We start from the raw sequence: 16,444 nt of genomic DNA on the forward strand, positions 1-16,444 counted from the left end.
CCGAGCGGATCGTTGGGGGCTGGCTGAGTGAGTGATGGCTCATGAACATTGGGAATATTATTGGTCCATGAACGATCAGCGGGAGGATTTCGAGAGCCCTTGGAGCACTCTCCCCTCCAGAAGGAGCACAAGCCATGGGTGGCCACCAGGGGGCCGGAGGGTGAGTCGGGCCTCTGGGCTCTTCCAGCGCAGCCTTTCTCAGGCTCGTGCATTTAATCCATCAAAAGGGCCAGAAGTCCTTTTATTCCGGAGCCAGGCCTTCCCTCCCCAGCTCTGGGCATTCCCTCAGGCCACTGCCAGGGGAAGGCTCCTCTCTCCTCTGCCTATGGACCTCCCCAACTACAGCACGCCTTCCCAACTGTCTTTGTTCTAGAGCCTTAGCTAATTCTTTTCCTACTTAGACTGTCTAGAACTTTGCCTTTAGCACTGTGTCTGGAATACAGTAGGTACCTAATCAATGCTTGTCAATCAATGGATTGAGAACTGAGGGGTTAAAGGTCGTGATGAAATGTGATTTAACCACAGAGTTCTGTAAGTCTTTCCCAGTAGAGGCCAGGCCCCCTTTTACCTTCTGCAGCTCAGTTACAAACTTCTCATGCCTGGCATTTTCTCCACCCCGGGATTTAATGAAGTTCGTCCCAATGTCTTCGCCAATCACATCCAGAGTGTACAGGTTCTTGAAGAGGCTGGTCAGCAGGTGTGAGATGTCCTGGGGGGGAGGGGCTGCCTGAGGCTGGAGCGGAGGAGGCCAGAGGGGGCGACGCCCGCCTCTCTCTGCCCAACCTCCCCGCCTCCCTTCTGCCCACCCAGCCTCCTGTCAGGGCATGGCCGGGCACTGCTGCCTCATCACTGTGGACACATCAAAGGAGGGAGGGAGGAGGGAGGGAGGGAAGGAGAGAGGGGGGAGGGAGAGAGGGAGGGAGGGAGGGAGAGAGGGGGGAGGGAGGGAGGGAGGGGGGGAGGGAGGGAGAGAGGGGGGAGGGAGGGAGAGAGGGGGGAGGGAGGGAGGGAGGGAGGGAGGGAGGGAGGGAGGCTAGGAAGGAGATGGAAGAGGGAGGAGGGAGGGAAGGAGGGAGGAGGGAGGGGGGAGAGAGGGAGGGAGGGAGGGAGAGAGGGAGGGGGAGAGGGAGGGAGGGAGAGAGAGAGGGGGGAGGGAGAGAGGGAGGGAGGGAGGGGGGGTGGGAGAGAGGGAGGGAGGAGGGGGGGTGGGAGAGAGGGAGGAGGGAGAGGAGGGAGGGAGGGAGAGAGGGAGGGAGGGAGGGAGAGAGGGGGGAGGGAGGAAGGGAGAGAAGGAGGGAGGGAGGGAGGCTAGGAAGGAGATGGAAGAGGGAGGGCAGGAGAGAGGGAGAGAGGGAGGGAGGGGGGGAGGGAGGGAGAGAGGGAGGGAGGGGGGGAGGAGGGGGGGCGGGAGAGAGGGGGGGAGGCTAGGAAGAAGATGGAAGAGGGAGGAGGGAGGGGCGGGGCGGGGGAGGGGCCGGGGCGCGCGGGACCGCCCCCACCTGGCTCTGCAGGGACGTGGCGCGCAGCCTCAGCAGGGGGGGCTCGGAGCCGGGCTCCGGGAAGCTCTCCCAGCTGCCGCCGCCCCAGGGCGGGCTCAGGTCGCTGCCAGCAGCGCCGGAGCTCTCCCGATCTGGCTCGTGCTCCGAGACCGGCTCCGTCATTTCCGTCTGCAAGTCCCCGGACCGCGGGGCCAAGGATTCCATTGAAATCAGCTCGTCCAGGCGCGCCGGGGACTCGGGGCTCGCGGTATCCATGGCAACAACCGACGCGCCGAGGCCGCTTCCGGCCCCAGCCTTTTCCTCGGTGGGGTGCCCGCCTCCGACGGCTCTCCAGCCTCGCCCCTCCCCTCAGTCCTCTCCCCCGCCCCGCCCCTCCGCTGCTCCGCCCTCCTCCTAGCAGCTTTCCGCCTAGCGCCGACACTCCCTCTTGCTCTCTTCCCGCCCCACTTCCGGCCCTGCTTCTTCCTTCCCTCTCGAATCGCTGCCCCGCCCCACTTCCGGTCTCGCCTTTTCATCTCCGCCTACTCAGGCCAAGCTTCCGGCTTAATCCCCGCCCCCAAGGGCTCACGGCTCCGCCTTCGTTCCCGCCTGTCTCGACGCCTCCTCCCTCAACCAACCTGCTTCCACCTTCCCCTGCCTAGCGTCTGGCCCGGCCCTGTGAGGTCTTGCCCGCCTCTCCTTCCCCTTGTCCCTCCCTCCTTCCTGCAGCCTACGGCTCCGCGGCCGCCCTGAAGGGAACTGGGCACCAGAGGGCGCCGTGTCCTGGACCGTGGGGTCCCTCCCTGCCCGAGGGCGGGCCCAGAACCGCATCCCCAGGGAGCTTCGGGAGCCCGAGAGTTTAGAGGAGGTTCTTTGGAGGCCGCCAGGGGGCCCCAAAGTCCACCGAGCGCTGGGTCGGAAGAAGCGCGAAGTTCAAATTCAGCCCCAGCCGGTCTGGGTCGCCTCTCGCCGCCTGCCTCGGGCTTTGCTAACCGAAAGTCAATTCCTCATTGACGGAAAGCCCAGGGATGGTTGGCAAACCTATGATTCGCTGCTATTGGAGGATAGAGGCAGAAGCGGGCGGCATTAACGCAGGGCCTGGCACACAGTAGGCGCTTTGTCAAAGTTCCCGTCCTGGGCGACCCCTCCTGTTAGCGAGAGCGACCTCAGGCCCGCCGTGGGAGGAGACTGCAAGGCGTTTAAATGGAAGAGATTTCACCAACTTCTCTCGCCTGACCTGCGCCCAGAATTCGGGGGAGGGGGTGGGGGGCACGCCTTCGGAGGCCAGTTAGCCCCTTCACTGATAAAGAGAAACTAATAAACACTCACTAAGCCCCTGCTGCATACACATCGCTGCGCTCAGTGAAAATCTCCGCTTGAGACAAAATTAGAATTCTCCGTAGCCCTAGTGCCCTAGGCTCACACACACAGCACAAAAAGCCTTTGCTCCCCCAGAAAATCCCAGATCTTTATCACAGGAGAGAGAAAGTTCGTTTTAACAGCCCCGGGGGAAGGGGCGCTCAGCATGGCCGGCGTCTCTGGGCAGTGTAAGGGGAGCGCCCCCCCTCGGGGCAGGGAGGGAAACAGAGCTGGGGAACCTTCCGGGAGGGGGCTGAGGCCCCTCCCCCACCCGCACCCGGCTCTGGGGCCTGTGTCTCTCTGGGGTGTGAGGAGAGAGCGATTGAGCCGGGAAAGCGGTGGCGAAGTACGGAGGTGGTCACGTGGAGGAGCGGGATGCTAAACGGAGATTACCCGGGAAGGGTCTGGTGGCTCTGGAGGGGGAGGGGAAGTAGAGGCGGAGATGGGCGTGATCCCTTAAAGCCGCTCTGGGGGAGAATGAGGTCGTGGACGGGCGGCGGAGGAGCCCGGATCCACGCGCTCCCTACGGGAGACCGGCCGTGACTGTGGCACGTGACCGCAGGGACACGCGGCTTGAGCTCTTCATCAGCTCGCCTGGGTTCACATGGAGCGGACGCTGAGACCCGTCAGCGCCCCCAGGTGCGGGTCCGCCCCGTGCTCCCGGCCCGGGTCCGAGCGAGAGAGCGGAGACCCCCCTGGGGGACCCGCGGGTTAGGGCCGGTCCTCAGAGCCTGTCTGGGAGCCCCCCCAGGACCAGCCCAGGAGGCCGCCCCGAAGGCAGCACAGGGCGTCCGGGGAGCGATCCGGGGCTCTTCGGGGCGGCCGCGGGGCCGCGCTGCGGGGAGCACCGGCGGTGGGGATCTCCAGAGCTCCGGGAGCTGCCGGACACGTGGGAGGAGGGGGAGTGGGGGGCAGCGCTGGGGCCGGGGCGCAGTGATGAGGCTGGGGGAGCCCCGTCTCTCCAGGCAGCTTGGAGACCATGGGGGGGGGGGGTTGCGGGCACCACCTTCAGGGGCCCCGGGAGGGGGGGGGCAGCTTGGAGACCATGGGGGGGGGGTTGCGGCACCACCTTCAGGGGCCCCGGGAGGGGGGGGCCGTGCTCGCCCCGTACAATGTGGCCCCTGAGCAGACCCTCGCGGCCCCGGTCCCGGAGCAGAAGCCCCGGGGCTCCCACACGTCCGGGGAAGAAGGTCCTTTGGTCCCGGCCCTGGGCTTGCCCTCCTACACCCAGCAGCCATGCCCGCCCTGCGTGCTCTGCCCCTGCTGTGCCCAGGGACCACCTGCAGGCCCCCCCCCCCCACCGTCACCGCCAGCCTCCTCCCTGGGCAGCCCAGGAGAGCCTTTGCCCCCCTTGGCCCTGCTCCCCTCCGGGGATGGAAGAAGGAGGCCATGGGGAGTCCAAAGGGCCACGGGGCAGGGGAGGCTGTGCCCCCACAGGCTGGGCGGGTCTCCCAGCAGGGGTTGGTGCCACGGAGATCAGCTGGGCCCTGGCGGACCCACTGTAGTCAAGGGAGCTGCCTCAATGTGGGGAGTGGCCTGGGGGCCGGCCCTGCCAGAGGGCAGGGGGAAGCTGGGCCCAGCCCCCCACTGAGCCGGGCTCCCTCCTCCACCAGCCTCTCCCCTCTCCAGTATAGCGCCACCCAGTGGCCACCATCCTTGTCCCAACTCTGGGTAGGGGCTCCCACGGCCCTTCAGGGAAAGACTTTGGAGCCCTCCTCTGCATTGGAGGTCAGGGGGGGCTCTGAGCGGCCGATGTGGGCCTGGACACAGGGGGAGAGGGGGCGTCCTCACAGCCCCACCCAACTCTCTCCTCCCTGGCGTGCCCCAGGATGGGGAAGAGGAAGGCTGGTCCCGGCCGGGAGCCTCAGGAAAAAGAACATTGGCCCTGGAGCCGAGGGAGGAAACCTGGGGGCTCCCTGCCTGCCCAGAGGCACACACACAGACCCCTCCCCTTCTTGCCCGCCAGGAGCTGGGGCTCGGGGAGGGCCAGGGTGGGCCTCGAATGCGGCCCAGGGCTGGTCTCGGGGTCACAGACCGGCAGAGCAGCAAGTGCGGTGACTCACAAAACATGTTCTCTGGGAGTAGCTCTGAGTCATGGGCGACTCCCTTGGCCCTTCCCGGCCAATGCTCCCTCCCCACCCTCCCCAAAGGCCCCCCCATTGGAGCCCTTGTGCCCGCAGCCCAGGCCCCCCCCAAGGACACCGGGTCAGCAGAGGGGCAGAGCCCGAGCCCAGCAGGCTCTGCCCAAGAGAGCAGAAAGACAGGGTTAGGAGAGCAGCCTCCCCGCAGGAGACACCAGCCTGGGAGGGGGAGGTGTTCAAGGGCCCTCCCGTCATTCATCCCCTGCCCCCTTCTCTCCGGCCTGGTCCCACCTTCTCACCCCCATTGGGCCGACCCCCAGGCGCCCCTGAGTGAGTGAAGCCAGGAGGGATGGGGACAGCAGGAGCCAGGGGAGGGGCCCATGCTGACGGTGCCCCCTCCCCCAAGGCCCCCCTCCATTTCTGTCAGACCTCCCTTGTTCTGGGCCTCCCAGCCTTTTAGGGGACCCTCCCTGCTCCATCAGCGCTTGCTTCCTGTCTCTCCTAGCCAACCGAGCACAAAAGCCTCTTTCAGACCATTCCTCTCTTAATTAAGCAACAAGCATTTATTAAGTGCTTGCTGTGTACCAGGCCATTTGACCTTCCAGAGGCTCCTTCCCTCCGTTGCCCCAGATCTCTCCTCACTCACACACACACACACACACACACACACACACACACACACACGGCTCCCCACTGCATCTCACCCCTCCCCAACTCCTCTCTGCTCCATACTTCTCCCCTGCCCAGGCCAATTGCTGGTCACCCTCAACGCAGCCTTCTAGGCAGAAAGCTCCAGAACCTACATTTCCACCGGCAAACCTTCCCCTGGGCTCCACAGCCATCCCCCTACTGTCCATCCAGCCGGACCTCTCCTCTCAACTGGACGGCCACATAAAGGTCCCTTCAGGGGAATAGACTGGGGCCCTGGGCTGGAATCCCACCCACCCAAGCAAACTTTCCATTCCCCAGTCCCTGAGCTCAAACCCCATTGGCTCCTGTCTCCATGGCCCCGTGGGCCAGGAACGGCGCGGCCAGCAGCCTTGGACCTCCAGCATCACCTCCAAACCCATTCCTGGGGGCCAAGACAACCAAGGCTGGTCTGGTTGTGCCCATTTTGGGTAGTGTGGCAGAATTTTCGCCCTGTCCCGGGGGAGGGGAGAGGGATATGGTTCCTTTGGCCACCCCTGTCTCCAAACCCACCACGGGGGCTGTACTCTTCCCCCCAAATCCTTGTTCTGCTTTGCCCCTTTCGGCACCTCTCTGGCCAGTGTGGTGCCATGAACTGAGCTCCTAGAGCAGGATGCCCTGCCCCTGCTGCCTCGCTTTGACCATTCCTCCCTCTCTGATGGGAGCTCTGGGTCAGGGCAGTTGGCCTGTCTCAGGTGCCAATCCCCCAGGATGAGGAGTCACAGCAACCTGGGAGCCAACATTGCAGGCAGCCTTGGGTGTGCCTCCATCTAGCCAGCCTGGCCTGGAAGCCTGCCCCTTGAGTCCAGCAGGACTCTGGGCTCAAAATGGGCACTGTGCTCCATAGGAACAAGCTAAGCTGTGCCCGGCACTGAGATGTAGAGTGCCTCCTCCTCGTGGCAGGGAATGTTTGTGTATTTGTGAAGCAAAAGCTAAAAGAGAAAGGAAACGTGTGTTGACGGATGATTCTGTAGGTCAGCATCCCAGAGGCCTTCCAGCTAGCCCCTTCCCTGGCCAGGACTCCCACGTGTGGACGGGCTTCCTCAGTAGAATGGAAGCTCCCTGAGGACAGGGACTGGCTCATTTGTGCACTTGTGGCCCCAGAACTTAGCACAAGATCTGACACACAGAAGAGGCCTAAAGAATGCTTTATCATCTGTCCATCTGTCCGTCCATCCATCTACCCATCCATCCGTCTGTCTGTCTGTCCATCCATCTTTCTCACCATTTCTTTATGCTCAAAACTGAACTCAGTACTTCACCCTCCCTGCCTCCTTCTTCCTGATTTTCCTATTTCTGGCCACCACACTTTGGTCACCCTCTTTCATCTCCCCTAGAAACCTGGGAATTGAAGAGCTATGGAGTCTCTGCATTAGGAGAGCATGGGGACATGCTCCAGTATGGATTGATACCTTTGTTCTTTCTGGCAAAGAAAGTAATTTAAAGGCTGGAGGAGACAGAGCCAGAAAATTCTTACTATGATATTTGATCATGTTATTTGTTACATACTTCTAGCATGTTATGTTACTATGTTACTATGTGTTTATGTAATCTATGTAATTATGTGTAATGCCTCCCATATTGATGGATTTATGTTTCAAGGTCACGACCACCCTATGTTCTAAATCAAAAGAAAGGGGGAGATGTTAGGTTCTTACTAAGTGCTAATGAGATAATGAGATATTAGGTTTTTACTAAGTGCTAAGTCGGTACTTAACAATTTTCTAGTTCCTGCCTTTCCTGGGAGTTTGACTTGTGAATTCCTGGGGAAGAGCTTGCATGCTTAGGAGGAGCAAGTTCATTGGTTGAAGTAATTTTTCCCAGAAGCCCTTGCATTATCCCATGCCCATTCTCTGGGAGGATAAAAGAGGGCAACTCTGGAGGAAAAGGGAGTCTCTGCTCTAGACCAGACCTGAGGCAGCTCTCTGCAGGAAGGGAAATAACTTCTCTGGACCAGAGTTAACAGCCACTGTCTGGAGACAACAGTTCTCTACAGTAAGAAGAATCTGTCCGAGACATTTGAGTTGACACAGCAGATCTCCTCCCAGAGAGTGCAGCTCTTGGAGACAACAGCATGTTACAGGGTGGGGCAATGGATAGAGCTCTAGGTCTGGAGGCAGGAAAACCGGGAAGACCTTAGATACTTCCTAGCTGGGTGATCCTGTGCAAGTCACTTAACCCTATTTGCCTGGGTTTCCTCATCTGTAAAGTGAGCTGGAGAAGGAAAGAGAAAACCACTCCAGTATCTTTGCCAAAATGGGGTCAAAAGAACCAGACTTGGAATGATAACAGTAATAGTATAAAGGATGGGAAGAGAGAGGGATTCATTGGAAAATGAAGGCAATATAAAACAAAATACAACCAGATTGCAATTAGTTCAGATAATGAATCCTGCCAAGGGATTGCATTATTCAAATTTGAGCTATTTGAAGTTATTCTTATGTATAAATATGGTAATTAGTTCCATCTCAGTGCAAAGGTGTCATAAAGTTTTTTAAAATAAGTTTTGAATGCTTATTAACTGTAAGAGTAAAGGACAAGAAAAGTAGATTTCTGACCCATGTTTATTACAAAGCAAGAGTACAGAAAGCAAAATTTTACAAACTGGAAAAATGACAGAAGGTCCTAGTTAAAGACATCTACCCTGACAGGATTTGAGTTGTGATTGTGTAAAATTCTTTAGAAGCCTCGGCGGAGCCCTCTTCTCTTTAAAGTGTCACATGGATTCTGAAGCAAATCCTATTTTTGAACTGCTTTGCCCACGTGTATGCCATTCAATTACATCACATGTGAGTTCTAATGGAATAACAAGCTGCTGCTTTTTTTTTTTTTTTTTTTTTTTGGCACTGCCAATGTTTCTATCTGAAGTGTTCTTCCTTTTGTCCATTTTAAGGGCTCTTTTGTGGTTGTTGTTGCTGAGGCAATGGGGGTTACGTGACTTGCCCAGGGTCACACAGCTAGGAAGTATTAAGTGTCTGAGAATAGATTTGAACTAGGGTCCTCCTGACTTCAAGGCTGGTGCTCTATCCACTGCACCAACTAGCTGCCCTTAAGGGCTCTTTTTCAAAGAAGATTAACACAACTGTTGGCAACACATTGAAAAAAACAGCACAACACATCCACAAACGAAGGCAAATGTGGCCTGCCAACCAGTATCATTCACACTAAACTGAAGATGGCATTATTTGAACTTGTATGACTCACACCACCCAGCTGTATAAGAGTAGAAATATATATTACAATGTTACTCTGTATCTTTAATGCAATCTTCAGAGTTATGCCTCCATTTAAAAACCTGGTGTAGGCCCTTTTCGGGGTCCTCCAGTGCAACTCTGTGAGATACTTTTGAGGAATAAAGGCTTCCCTTCCTCTAGGGAGGGAGCATCTGCCACATGACATGGCTATAATGGTATTGAGGCAGCTGGGTGGTATAGTGGGAAGTGCACTGGACCTGGCATAGGGAAAACCTGAATTCAAAGTTGATCTCACATGGAGGGCGTGTTGCCTTGGACAATGATCTTGGGCAAGCCATTATCTGCCTGGATTTCCTTAATGGCAAAAGGGCTACAAAAGCAGGACATACCACTCAGTGTTCTTGTGAGGATTAACTGAAAAAATAACAAAATTCAGATAAAAGAACAAAAGGTTAAAAATATCAAGGGAATTGGGGGCTGAGGAGAGAGGGGAAATGTGAAGATGGCCTGGCCTACCAGATTTCAAAAGATATTACAAATCACTAAAAAATAAGAGTGGTGGATCAGTGGAATACATTCACTCCACAAACTGGTAGTCAGTGATCATAGTGGCCTTGTGTTTGATAAACCCAAATACCCCAGATTTTGAGACAACTATTTGATCAAAAAAATAAAAATACTGGGAAAGTTGGAAAATATGACAGAAACTAGTTATGACCTGCATCTTACACCACATAACAAGATATGGTCAGCATGGGTACATGATTCACTCATAAAGGGTGATACCATAAGCAATTTAGGAGAGCAAGAAGTACTTAATCTATCAGATCTATGGAGAAAAAAAAATTGTTGGCCAAACAAGAGATAAAGAGCATTACACAATGCAAAATGGATAATTTTGATTACATTCAATTAAAAAGGCTTTGCACAAACAAAATGAATGCAACCAAGATTAGAAGGAAAGCAGAAAGCTGATAAATAAGCTTCTCTGATACAGGCTTCTTCTCTCAAATAGAGAACTGAGCCAATTATAAGAATACAAACCATTCCCCAGTTGATAAATGGTCAAAGGATATGAGCAGGCAATTTTAGATGAAGAAATTAAGTCTATCATAATGTAAAAATGCTCTTAATCAAAGCTGCTTAAACTGTGGGTTGCAAGTCCATATGTGGTCATGTAGAAATGTGGGGATCACAAAAAAAATTGGCAGCAGTAAAAGGAATCAATATTCCACCAAGGCTTATTTATATAAAAATAAACAAACACATCCATCTCATTTATATGTTAATTTGCTTTTATCTTTAATAAATATATACCAAAGAATTGTTTTTATTTTTGATAGTTTTTTTTTCAAAATACATGCAAAGATAATTTTCAATATTCACCCTTACAAAACTTTTATGTTCCAAATTTTTCTCTGTCCTTCCCCCAATTCCTCTTAGACAGCAAGTAATTCAATATAATTTAAACACATGCAATTCTCTTCCACATTTTCCATATTTATCATTCCGTACAAGAAAAAATGGATCAAAAAGGTAAAAAAAATTAGAAAATGCAAACAAAAAAAGGTGAAAACCCTATATTGTGGTTCACATTTAGTCCCTATGATCCTCTTTCTGGATGCAGATGGGGGTCTCTATCACAAGTCTTTTTGGAATTGGCCTGATTCACCTCATTATTGAAGAGTCATGTGCATCAGAGTTGATTATCACATAATCTTGTTGCCTTGTACAATGTTCTCTTGGTTGTACTCATTTCACTCAGCATCAGTTCATGTAAGTCTTTCCAGGTCTCTCTGAAATCATCCCCCTGATCATTTCTTATAGAACAATAGTATTCCATAGCATTCATATACCATGATTTATTCAGCCATTCCCCAACTGATTGGCATTCACTCACAAAGAATTGTTTTAAAATAAATTTATAATTATCAGTAAATGTTTGATTTGTATATCTATTTACTATTTATCTATTTATATGTCACATAAATTTCAGAGAAAAGAGATTGTGAATGGAAAAAGTTTAAGAAGGCTTGCTCTTAATTAGATTTGATTAGAGATTAGATTGATTAGAGAAATGCAAATTAAACTACTTTGAGGTACTACTTCACAGCTACCAGATTGGCTAAGATGATAGAAAAGGAAAATGATAAACGCTGGAGAAGATGTGGAAAAACTGGGACATTAATGCATTGTTGTGAATTGATCCAAACATTCTAAAGAGCAATTTAGAACCATCCCCAAAAGACTATAAACTCAGCATCCCCTTCGATCCAGCAATCCCATTACTACATCCCAAAGAGATCATAAAAAAAGGGCAAAGGACCTATTTGCACTAAAAAATATTGGTAACTTTTTTTTTTTTTTTTTTTTTTTTTTTTTGTGGTGGCAAAAAACTGGATCCTGAGGACTATTCATCAACTGGGGAATGGCTGAACAAGCTGTGGTATGTAATTACAATAGAATGCTGTTGTGCTATAAGAAATAACAAGCAGGATGATTTCAGAAAAACCTGGAAAAACTTGCATGAACTGATACAAAGTGTAGTGAACAGAACCAATAGTAACACAGTTAACAGCAGCATTGTACAATGATGTGAATGATTTAACAATTTTCAATAACAATGAAAAATGCTATTCATCAACAGAGAAAGAAGTGGTCTAATGCAGATCAAAGCATTCTATTTTCCAGTAGAGTATGAGAGAGAGACAGACAGACACACACACACAGAGACAGACAGAAAGACAAAGTGTTTCCCCACATCAGGTGACATTTGAGTTGACAAGGATTCTGAGACACATACATCGAGCATGGAGAGAGTGTTTTCCAAGCCTGGGAACCATCCTGTTGCACAGATATATTGCCCTGTTTACCTGCTTGCCTTCCCTCTCTTCTGTCTGCCTTCCCTTCTTTCTTCCTCCTTTCTTTCCTTTATCCATCCACCCATCTGTAGATTTCCACCAGTTTTTCTAGTCTTCCTCTGGGACCCCAAAAAATAGGCACCAAGTGGAGGGCTGGCATTTTTCTGGCACTTTCTGTGCCCCAAGACTAGGAAGAGCTTGGTCTGATTGTGGGAATTCCACTGAGTCACCTCACTTAGCCTGCCCACAACTTCCTTTGGGAGGAGGCCGGGCCCCTCATCCTCTGATGCTTGGTGCCCCAGAAAGGGATCACTGGGCCTCTTTTTTAAGTGGCTTCCTTTAGTCACATGACTCCAGGCTCAGAGCTGGCATCGGGTGTGGTCCTCAATTGGCACTGGGCTGGGGGTGGGGAGGAGTGCTCTGCTGGCTGACAGTGGTCCTTTCCTGCTACCTGCCCCTGCCCCAGAAGCCCCCGGGAAAGGGCAGGTTTTCACTTCCCTGAGCTTTTAGGGTCTCCTCGCAGCTGCCTCCCAGCCCTGGGACAGAGATGTCCCTGAGAAAATCTGCCCTTGTATAGAGGAGGAAGGGCCTGGGGCAGCTGGATGAGTTGCAGGAGGCCCAGTTGACAGCTTGCAGCACTGCCCTCCACTACCCCAGCCTGCAGCCTGTCCCTCGGGATGGGTGGAGGGCGGAGGGAGGAGGCCCTTGCCCCAGAAGCATCAGCGGGGAAGCCCAAGGACCTTGAGCACTGGGCTGCCCGGAGCCAGCCAAGCGGCTTTCCAGAGCTTGGGGGGAAGGAGCGGAAGGGGGAGGAGGGGAGGCTGGGAAGTTAACTAGCTTTGCCTTGAGACTTCCTGGAGGAGAGCAGGGCTGAAGGGGTGCAGGCAGCTGGCCACCGGAGGGGCCCGGCTCCCCACAAAGCGCTGGGTGTCTCCCGCTTCCCTCTTGCCCCCCTCGGCTAATGAAAGAGTCTGGACCTGCGGTCGGGGAGGCAGCAGCCCAACAGCCTCCTCCCTGCAGCTTTCCCAGGCCAAGGCTATTCTTGGCTCCTGCCTGGGGCGCGCCCGGCTCGCCCAATGGCTAAGGACTGGGCTCTGCCCCATGGCTGGGCCCACCCAGCCCGGCCCAGGGGAGTCTGAGCCTGGGGTTACGAGGGGTCGCTTCGAAGGTCCCCCAAGCCAAGTCATGAGGAGCCCCCGGACGGACTCCCCTAGTGAACAGGGAACAGAGGCAGGAGGAGAGAGTGGAGAGGCAGGGAGGGAGGGAGGCAGAGGGAAAAGGAGAGACAGGGAGAAAGAAACAAAACAGAGGAACTGAGACTCAAGGAGACAGAGACAAAGGCAGAAGCAGAGAGAGAGACAGGAGACACAAAGAGACAGACACATAAAAACAGACACACAGAGAGAGGCTGGGAGTTTCGAGGCTTGGGAGGAAGGAAAGGGGGGGGCTGCCTGGGCCGGTCCCGCACTGAGGGGGGTGGAGGAAAGCTGCAGCTAATGGTGCCCCAGGCCCGTCCTTTGGAGGAGGTAAGGTCCAGCCAAAGGGCTGGGGGTCCAGGCCGGGCTCTCCTGCCTCCACTCCTCAGCCTCGCAATCCCCTCAACGTCCGGGGACGGGAGGGCTGGAGGCTGGCCTGCATGACTTTGTGGCGGCGGGGCGGGGCAGGGTCCTAATCCCCGGCCCACTCCCAAACCGGCCGGGTCGCATATAATTCCGGGCGGGGCGGCCCCGGGGGGCGGGGGGTCGGTGTCCGGGCCTCGGGGGAGGGGCCGGAGGCCGGAGTTAGAGCCCGGGAGGCAGTGTTGAGGCTGGCGCTGGGCTGGCCTGCCTCCCTCCCTCCTGCCTCCGCCTCCTCTCCCAGGACCGGCCTCCAGCCTCTCCGTGCCGCAGCCTGCTCGCGGAACAACTGGCACAGCTGGCGCGAGCCCCAGCTGCCATGGACTCTAACGGAGACTTCCTGGCGCTGCACGGTGAGCGTCCCGGCCTCCCCTCTCCCTCCCCCGACCCTGCTTCCTCCGATGTCCCCGGTGAGCGCCGAACCGCCCGTACCTGTGTGGACGTGGGCTCCGCGGGTGGGATCGTGTGTGAGTGTGCGGGTGTGTGCGGGTGTATGCGGGTGTGTGTGGGTGTGTGTGTGCGGGTGTATGCGGGTGTGTGCGGGTGTATGCGGGTGTGTGGGTGTGTGTGTGTGCGGGTGTATGCGGGTGTGTGTGAGTGTGTGAGTGTGTGTGTGAGTGTGTGTGTGTGTGTGAAACTCCGTAAGCGTAACTGTAACTTTGCGTATGTGTGGGAGCACGTGTGTGGGGAGGAAGGAGGGTGTTATGTGACTAAGTTTGGTGCGCTTGGAATGGTGTGTGCGTGTGCGTGCGTGTGTCCGTCCGTGCGTGTGTGCGTGTGTGAGTGTGTGCGTGTGTGAGTGTGTGTGGGAACACGTAGAGGGGGCTTGGGGGGGAGGCCGGGGCTGGCTGGGCCGGGTTGGGGGAGATGCTGTTTGGGTGTTTGGCCGTAGAGCGGGGCGGGGCAGCGGGCCTCGGAAACTGCAGGTTTTGCTCGCGCACACATTCGCACCCACACGCGCGCACACACGCACACACACACGCACGCACACACACGCACGCACACACAGAGCCCTGGCAGAGTTTGAGGGTGGCCACACGTCTTCCCCAGGGGTGTGTGCCCGCGGGGCTCCGCGGCCCGGCCCAGGCCCCTCTCCTCCTAAGAGAAAGTTTGTGGTGGGAGGGGCCGGGGGAGCGGGCGGGGGGAGGGGCGTCCCCTGCCCTCGGCTCCAGCGGGGGCTCCGCCCGCCCAGGCACCGGGCAGTCCCTGGTCCGCGAAGGTTCCGGGGCCGCCGGGGAGGGCCACGGCCCGCGGGGTGCCTGGGGCTAGGAGGGCCCGAGAGACCGCCTGCCCCCCCTCGCCCCCGCCCGCCCCCGCTCGCCCCTCTCCCTCCCGCCCCCTCTCCCGCGGACCCCGCCCCGGGCTAGCCCCGGAAGGCGGCGGACAGCCTCCCCCGGCTCGGGGCCGCCCACCTTGGCTGAAGCTCTCAGTCCTCCTGCGGGAGGGGCGGGGGGGGGGGCCGCCCGGAGAATGGGGGCTCCTGCCGGGCCCCACCAGCTTTCCTCTGGCGGGACGTCCCGGCAGGGAGGGGCTCTGCGGGGATGGGCGGAGCCGCGCTGTCCTGGGAGAAGGGGCTCCCGGCGTTCCTCGGCATTCTAGGGTCGGGGTGGGGGGCAGCGGGGGAGGGGGGAGGGGGAAGTGGACGGGGGAGTCTCTGGCAAATGGGGAGGCTGTTGCAGCCTCCGGCCTCCTGAAGGGGAGACCCCGGGGCGAGGAGCAGCCCCCAGGGTCTCCTTCAAACGCCTTTTTCCAGAAGAGGGAACCGGGTCCCCAAAAGGAGCTGGACGAGGGCGAGCCACCGCGCCCTGGGAGCCAGCCCCTGCCTCGGGCTGCCTTCGCCTCCCTTCCTTTCCATTCTAACCGAGGCCCCCCCTCAGTTCCCACAGATTGGCTTCCGGGAGCAGCCACGGCCAGACACAGCTAGGGTTCTTGCACGGGGGCTCGACTTGAGGTTAAGAGAACCTAGCGAAAAGTGAGAAGGGCTGAGGAAGGGAGGCAGCCGCTGGGGGCTCAGCTCTGCCCCCGGCCCTTCTCTACTCCCCTCCCTCCCCGCCAGGGGCCCTAGGAGGGGCCCAGGGTTCTCTTTGGACCGGGGAGTGCAGGGCCATGGCCGTTTTCTTAGAGGAGAGGGAGGAGGAATGGACCGGACAGGGGTTTCTTTCAACTCTGGCTAGAGACAGACCCGAAATCTGGGCTCTGCCCTGCCGCCTCAATGGCTTCTCTGTCTCTTTCAAAGCCACCTTCCTCAGCTCTCCTCACCCTGGCTCAGGTTTGCTTCTCTGGCCTCCCTCCCTCCCTTCCCTCCATTCTGATCTCCCTCCCTCCCTGCTCCCCATCCTGGTCTCCCTCCTTCCCTCCCCCCAATGCTGGTTTCCCTCCCTCTCCTCATGCTGGCCTCCCTCCCTGTACCCCATGCTGGCCTCCCTCCCTCCCTGCACCCCATGCTGTCCTCCCTCCCTTCCCCTTGCTCCCCATCCTGGTCTCCCTCCCTTCCCCCATTCTGGCCTCCCTCCCTCCCTGCTCCCCATCCTGGTCTCCCTCCCTCCCTTCCCCATTCTGATCTCCCTCCCTCCCTGTACCCCATGCTGTCCTCCCTCCCTCCTTGCTCCCCATTCTGGCCTCCCTCCCTCCCTGCTCCCCATCCTGGTCTCTCTGCCTGGCCTCTCCCAAGGGCAGGGTCTTTTGGGGTGTTAGCGCAGTGGTTAGTGGGAGCGGTTAGACGTTTCTTAGATGGCCAAAATGAGAGATGGAGATAAAAGCGGGGATAACCACAGCTGGTGAGGGTCTGGTTCCCATGACTTATGGAAGTGAAAAAAGAGCACCCTTAGCTTCTTGATCCCAGAGAGCAGGGGACACCCGCCCAGCGAGGGGGGGGGCAGGGGGAGGGGGGGCTCTTCTTTTGTCTGTTGCTGCTGTTCTGTCGGGTCCAACCTTTTTGGACTTTTTTTAGCCAACATCTTGGTGTGGTTTGTGGTGAACTTATTTTAAGATGAGGAATGGAGGCAAACAAAGTTGAGTGACACACTGGATCACACAGAAAGGAAGTGTTTGAGACTGGATTTGAACTTGGGTCTTGTTGACCCTGCACCTGGTGCTGGATGCATTTTGCCCCCCAGCTGCCCAAGGCTGCACCTGAAGCTCACCCAAGGCTGAGCCTAAGCTTGCCCA

At 56.4% G+C, this 16,444-nt stretch overlaps 2 protein-coding genes across 3 annotated transcripts in view; one reads left to right on the plus strand and one right to left on the minus strand.

Annotated features, from left to right (window-relative positions):
- The window catches only part of DLEC1 (DLEC1 cilia and flagella associated protein), a 63,913-nt gene extending 61,104 nt beyond the window's left edge, over positions 1 to 2,809 (minus strand). The window contains exons 1-2 of the mRNA XM_074284540.1: positions 1,500 to 2,809; positions 569 to 709 (exon numbers count right to left, since the gene is read on the minus strand). Coding sequence (XP_074140641.1) covers positions 569 to 709; positions 1,500 to 1,754 — 396 coding nt within the window. The 5' untranslated portion in view covers positions 1,755 to 2,809. The remainder of the gene's footprint in view (positions 1 to 568; positions 710 to 1,499) is intronic.
- Positions 2,810 to 13,075: 10,266 nt separating this feature from the next.
- Positions 13,076 to 16,444, plus strand: part of PLCD1 (phospholipase C delta 1) — a 52,394-nt gene continuing 49,025 nt past the window's right edge. The window contains exons 1-2 of one of the 2 annotated variants that reach the window (XM_074284550.1): positions 13,076 to 13,186; positions 13,521 to 13,686. In XM_074284550.1, the coding sequence (XP_074140651.1) occupies positions 13,157 to 13,186; positions 13,521 to 13,686 (196 nt within the window). In that variant the 5' untranslated portion in view covers positions 13,076 to 13,156. Of the gene's footprint in view, positions 13,187 to 13,378; positions 13,687 to 16,444 lie in introns of those variants that run through there. The other variant, XM_074284552.1, reaches the window with a different exon arrangement.

This window comes from Sminthopsis crassicaudata, chromosome 1, assembly GCF_048593235.1.
Source record: "Sminthopsis crassicaudata isolate SCR6 chromosome 1, ASM4859323v1, whole genome shotgun sequence".
Lineage (NCBI taxonomy): Eukaryota > Metazoa > Chordata > Mammalia > Dasyuromorphia > Dasyuridae > Sminthopsis > Sminthopsis crassicaudata.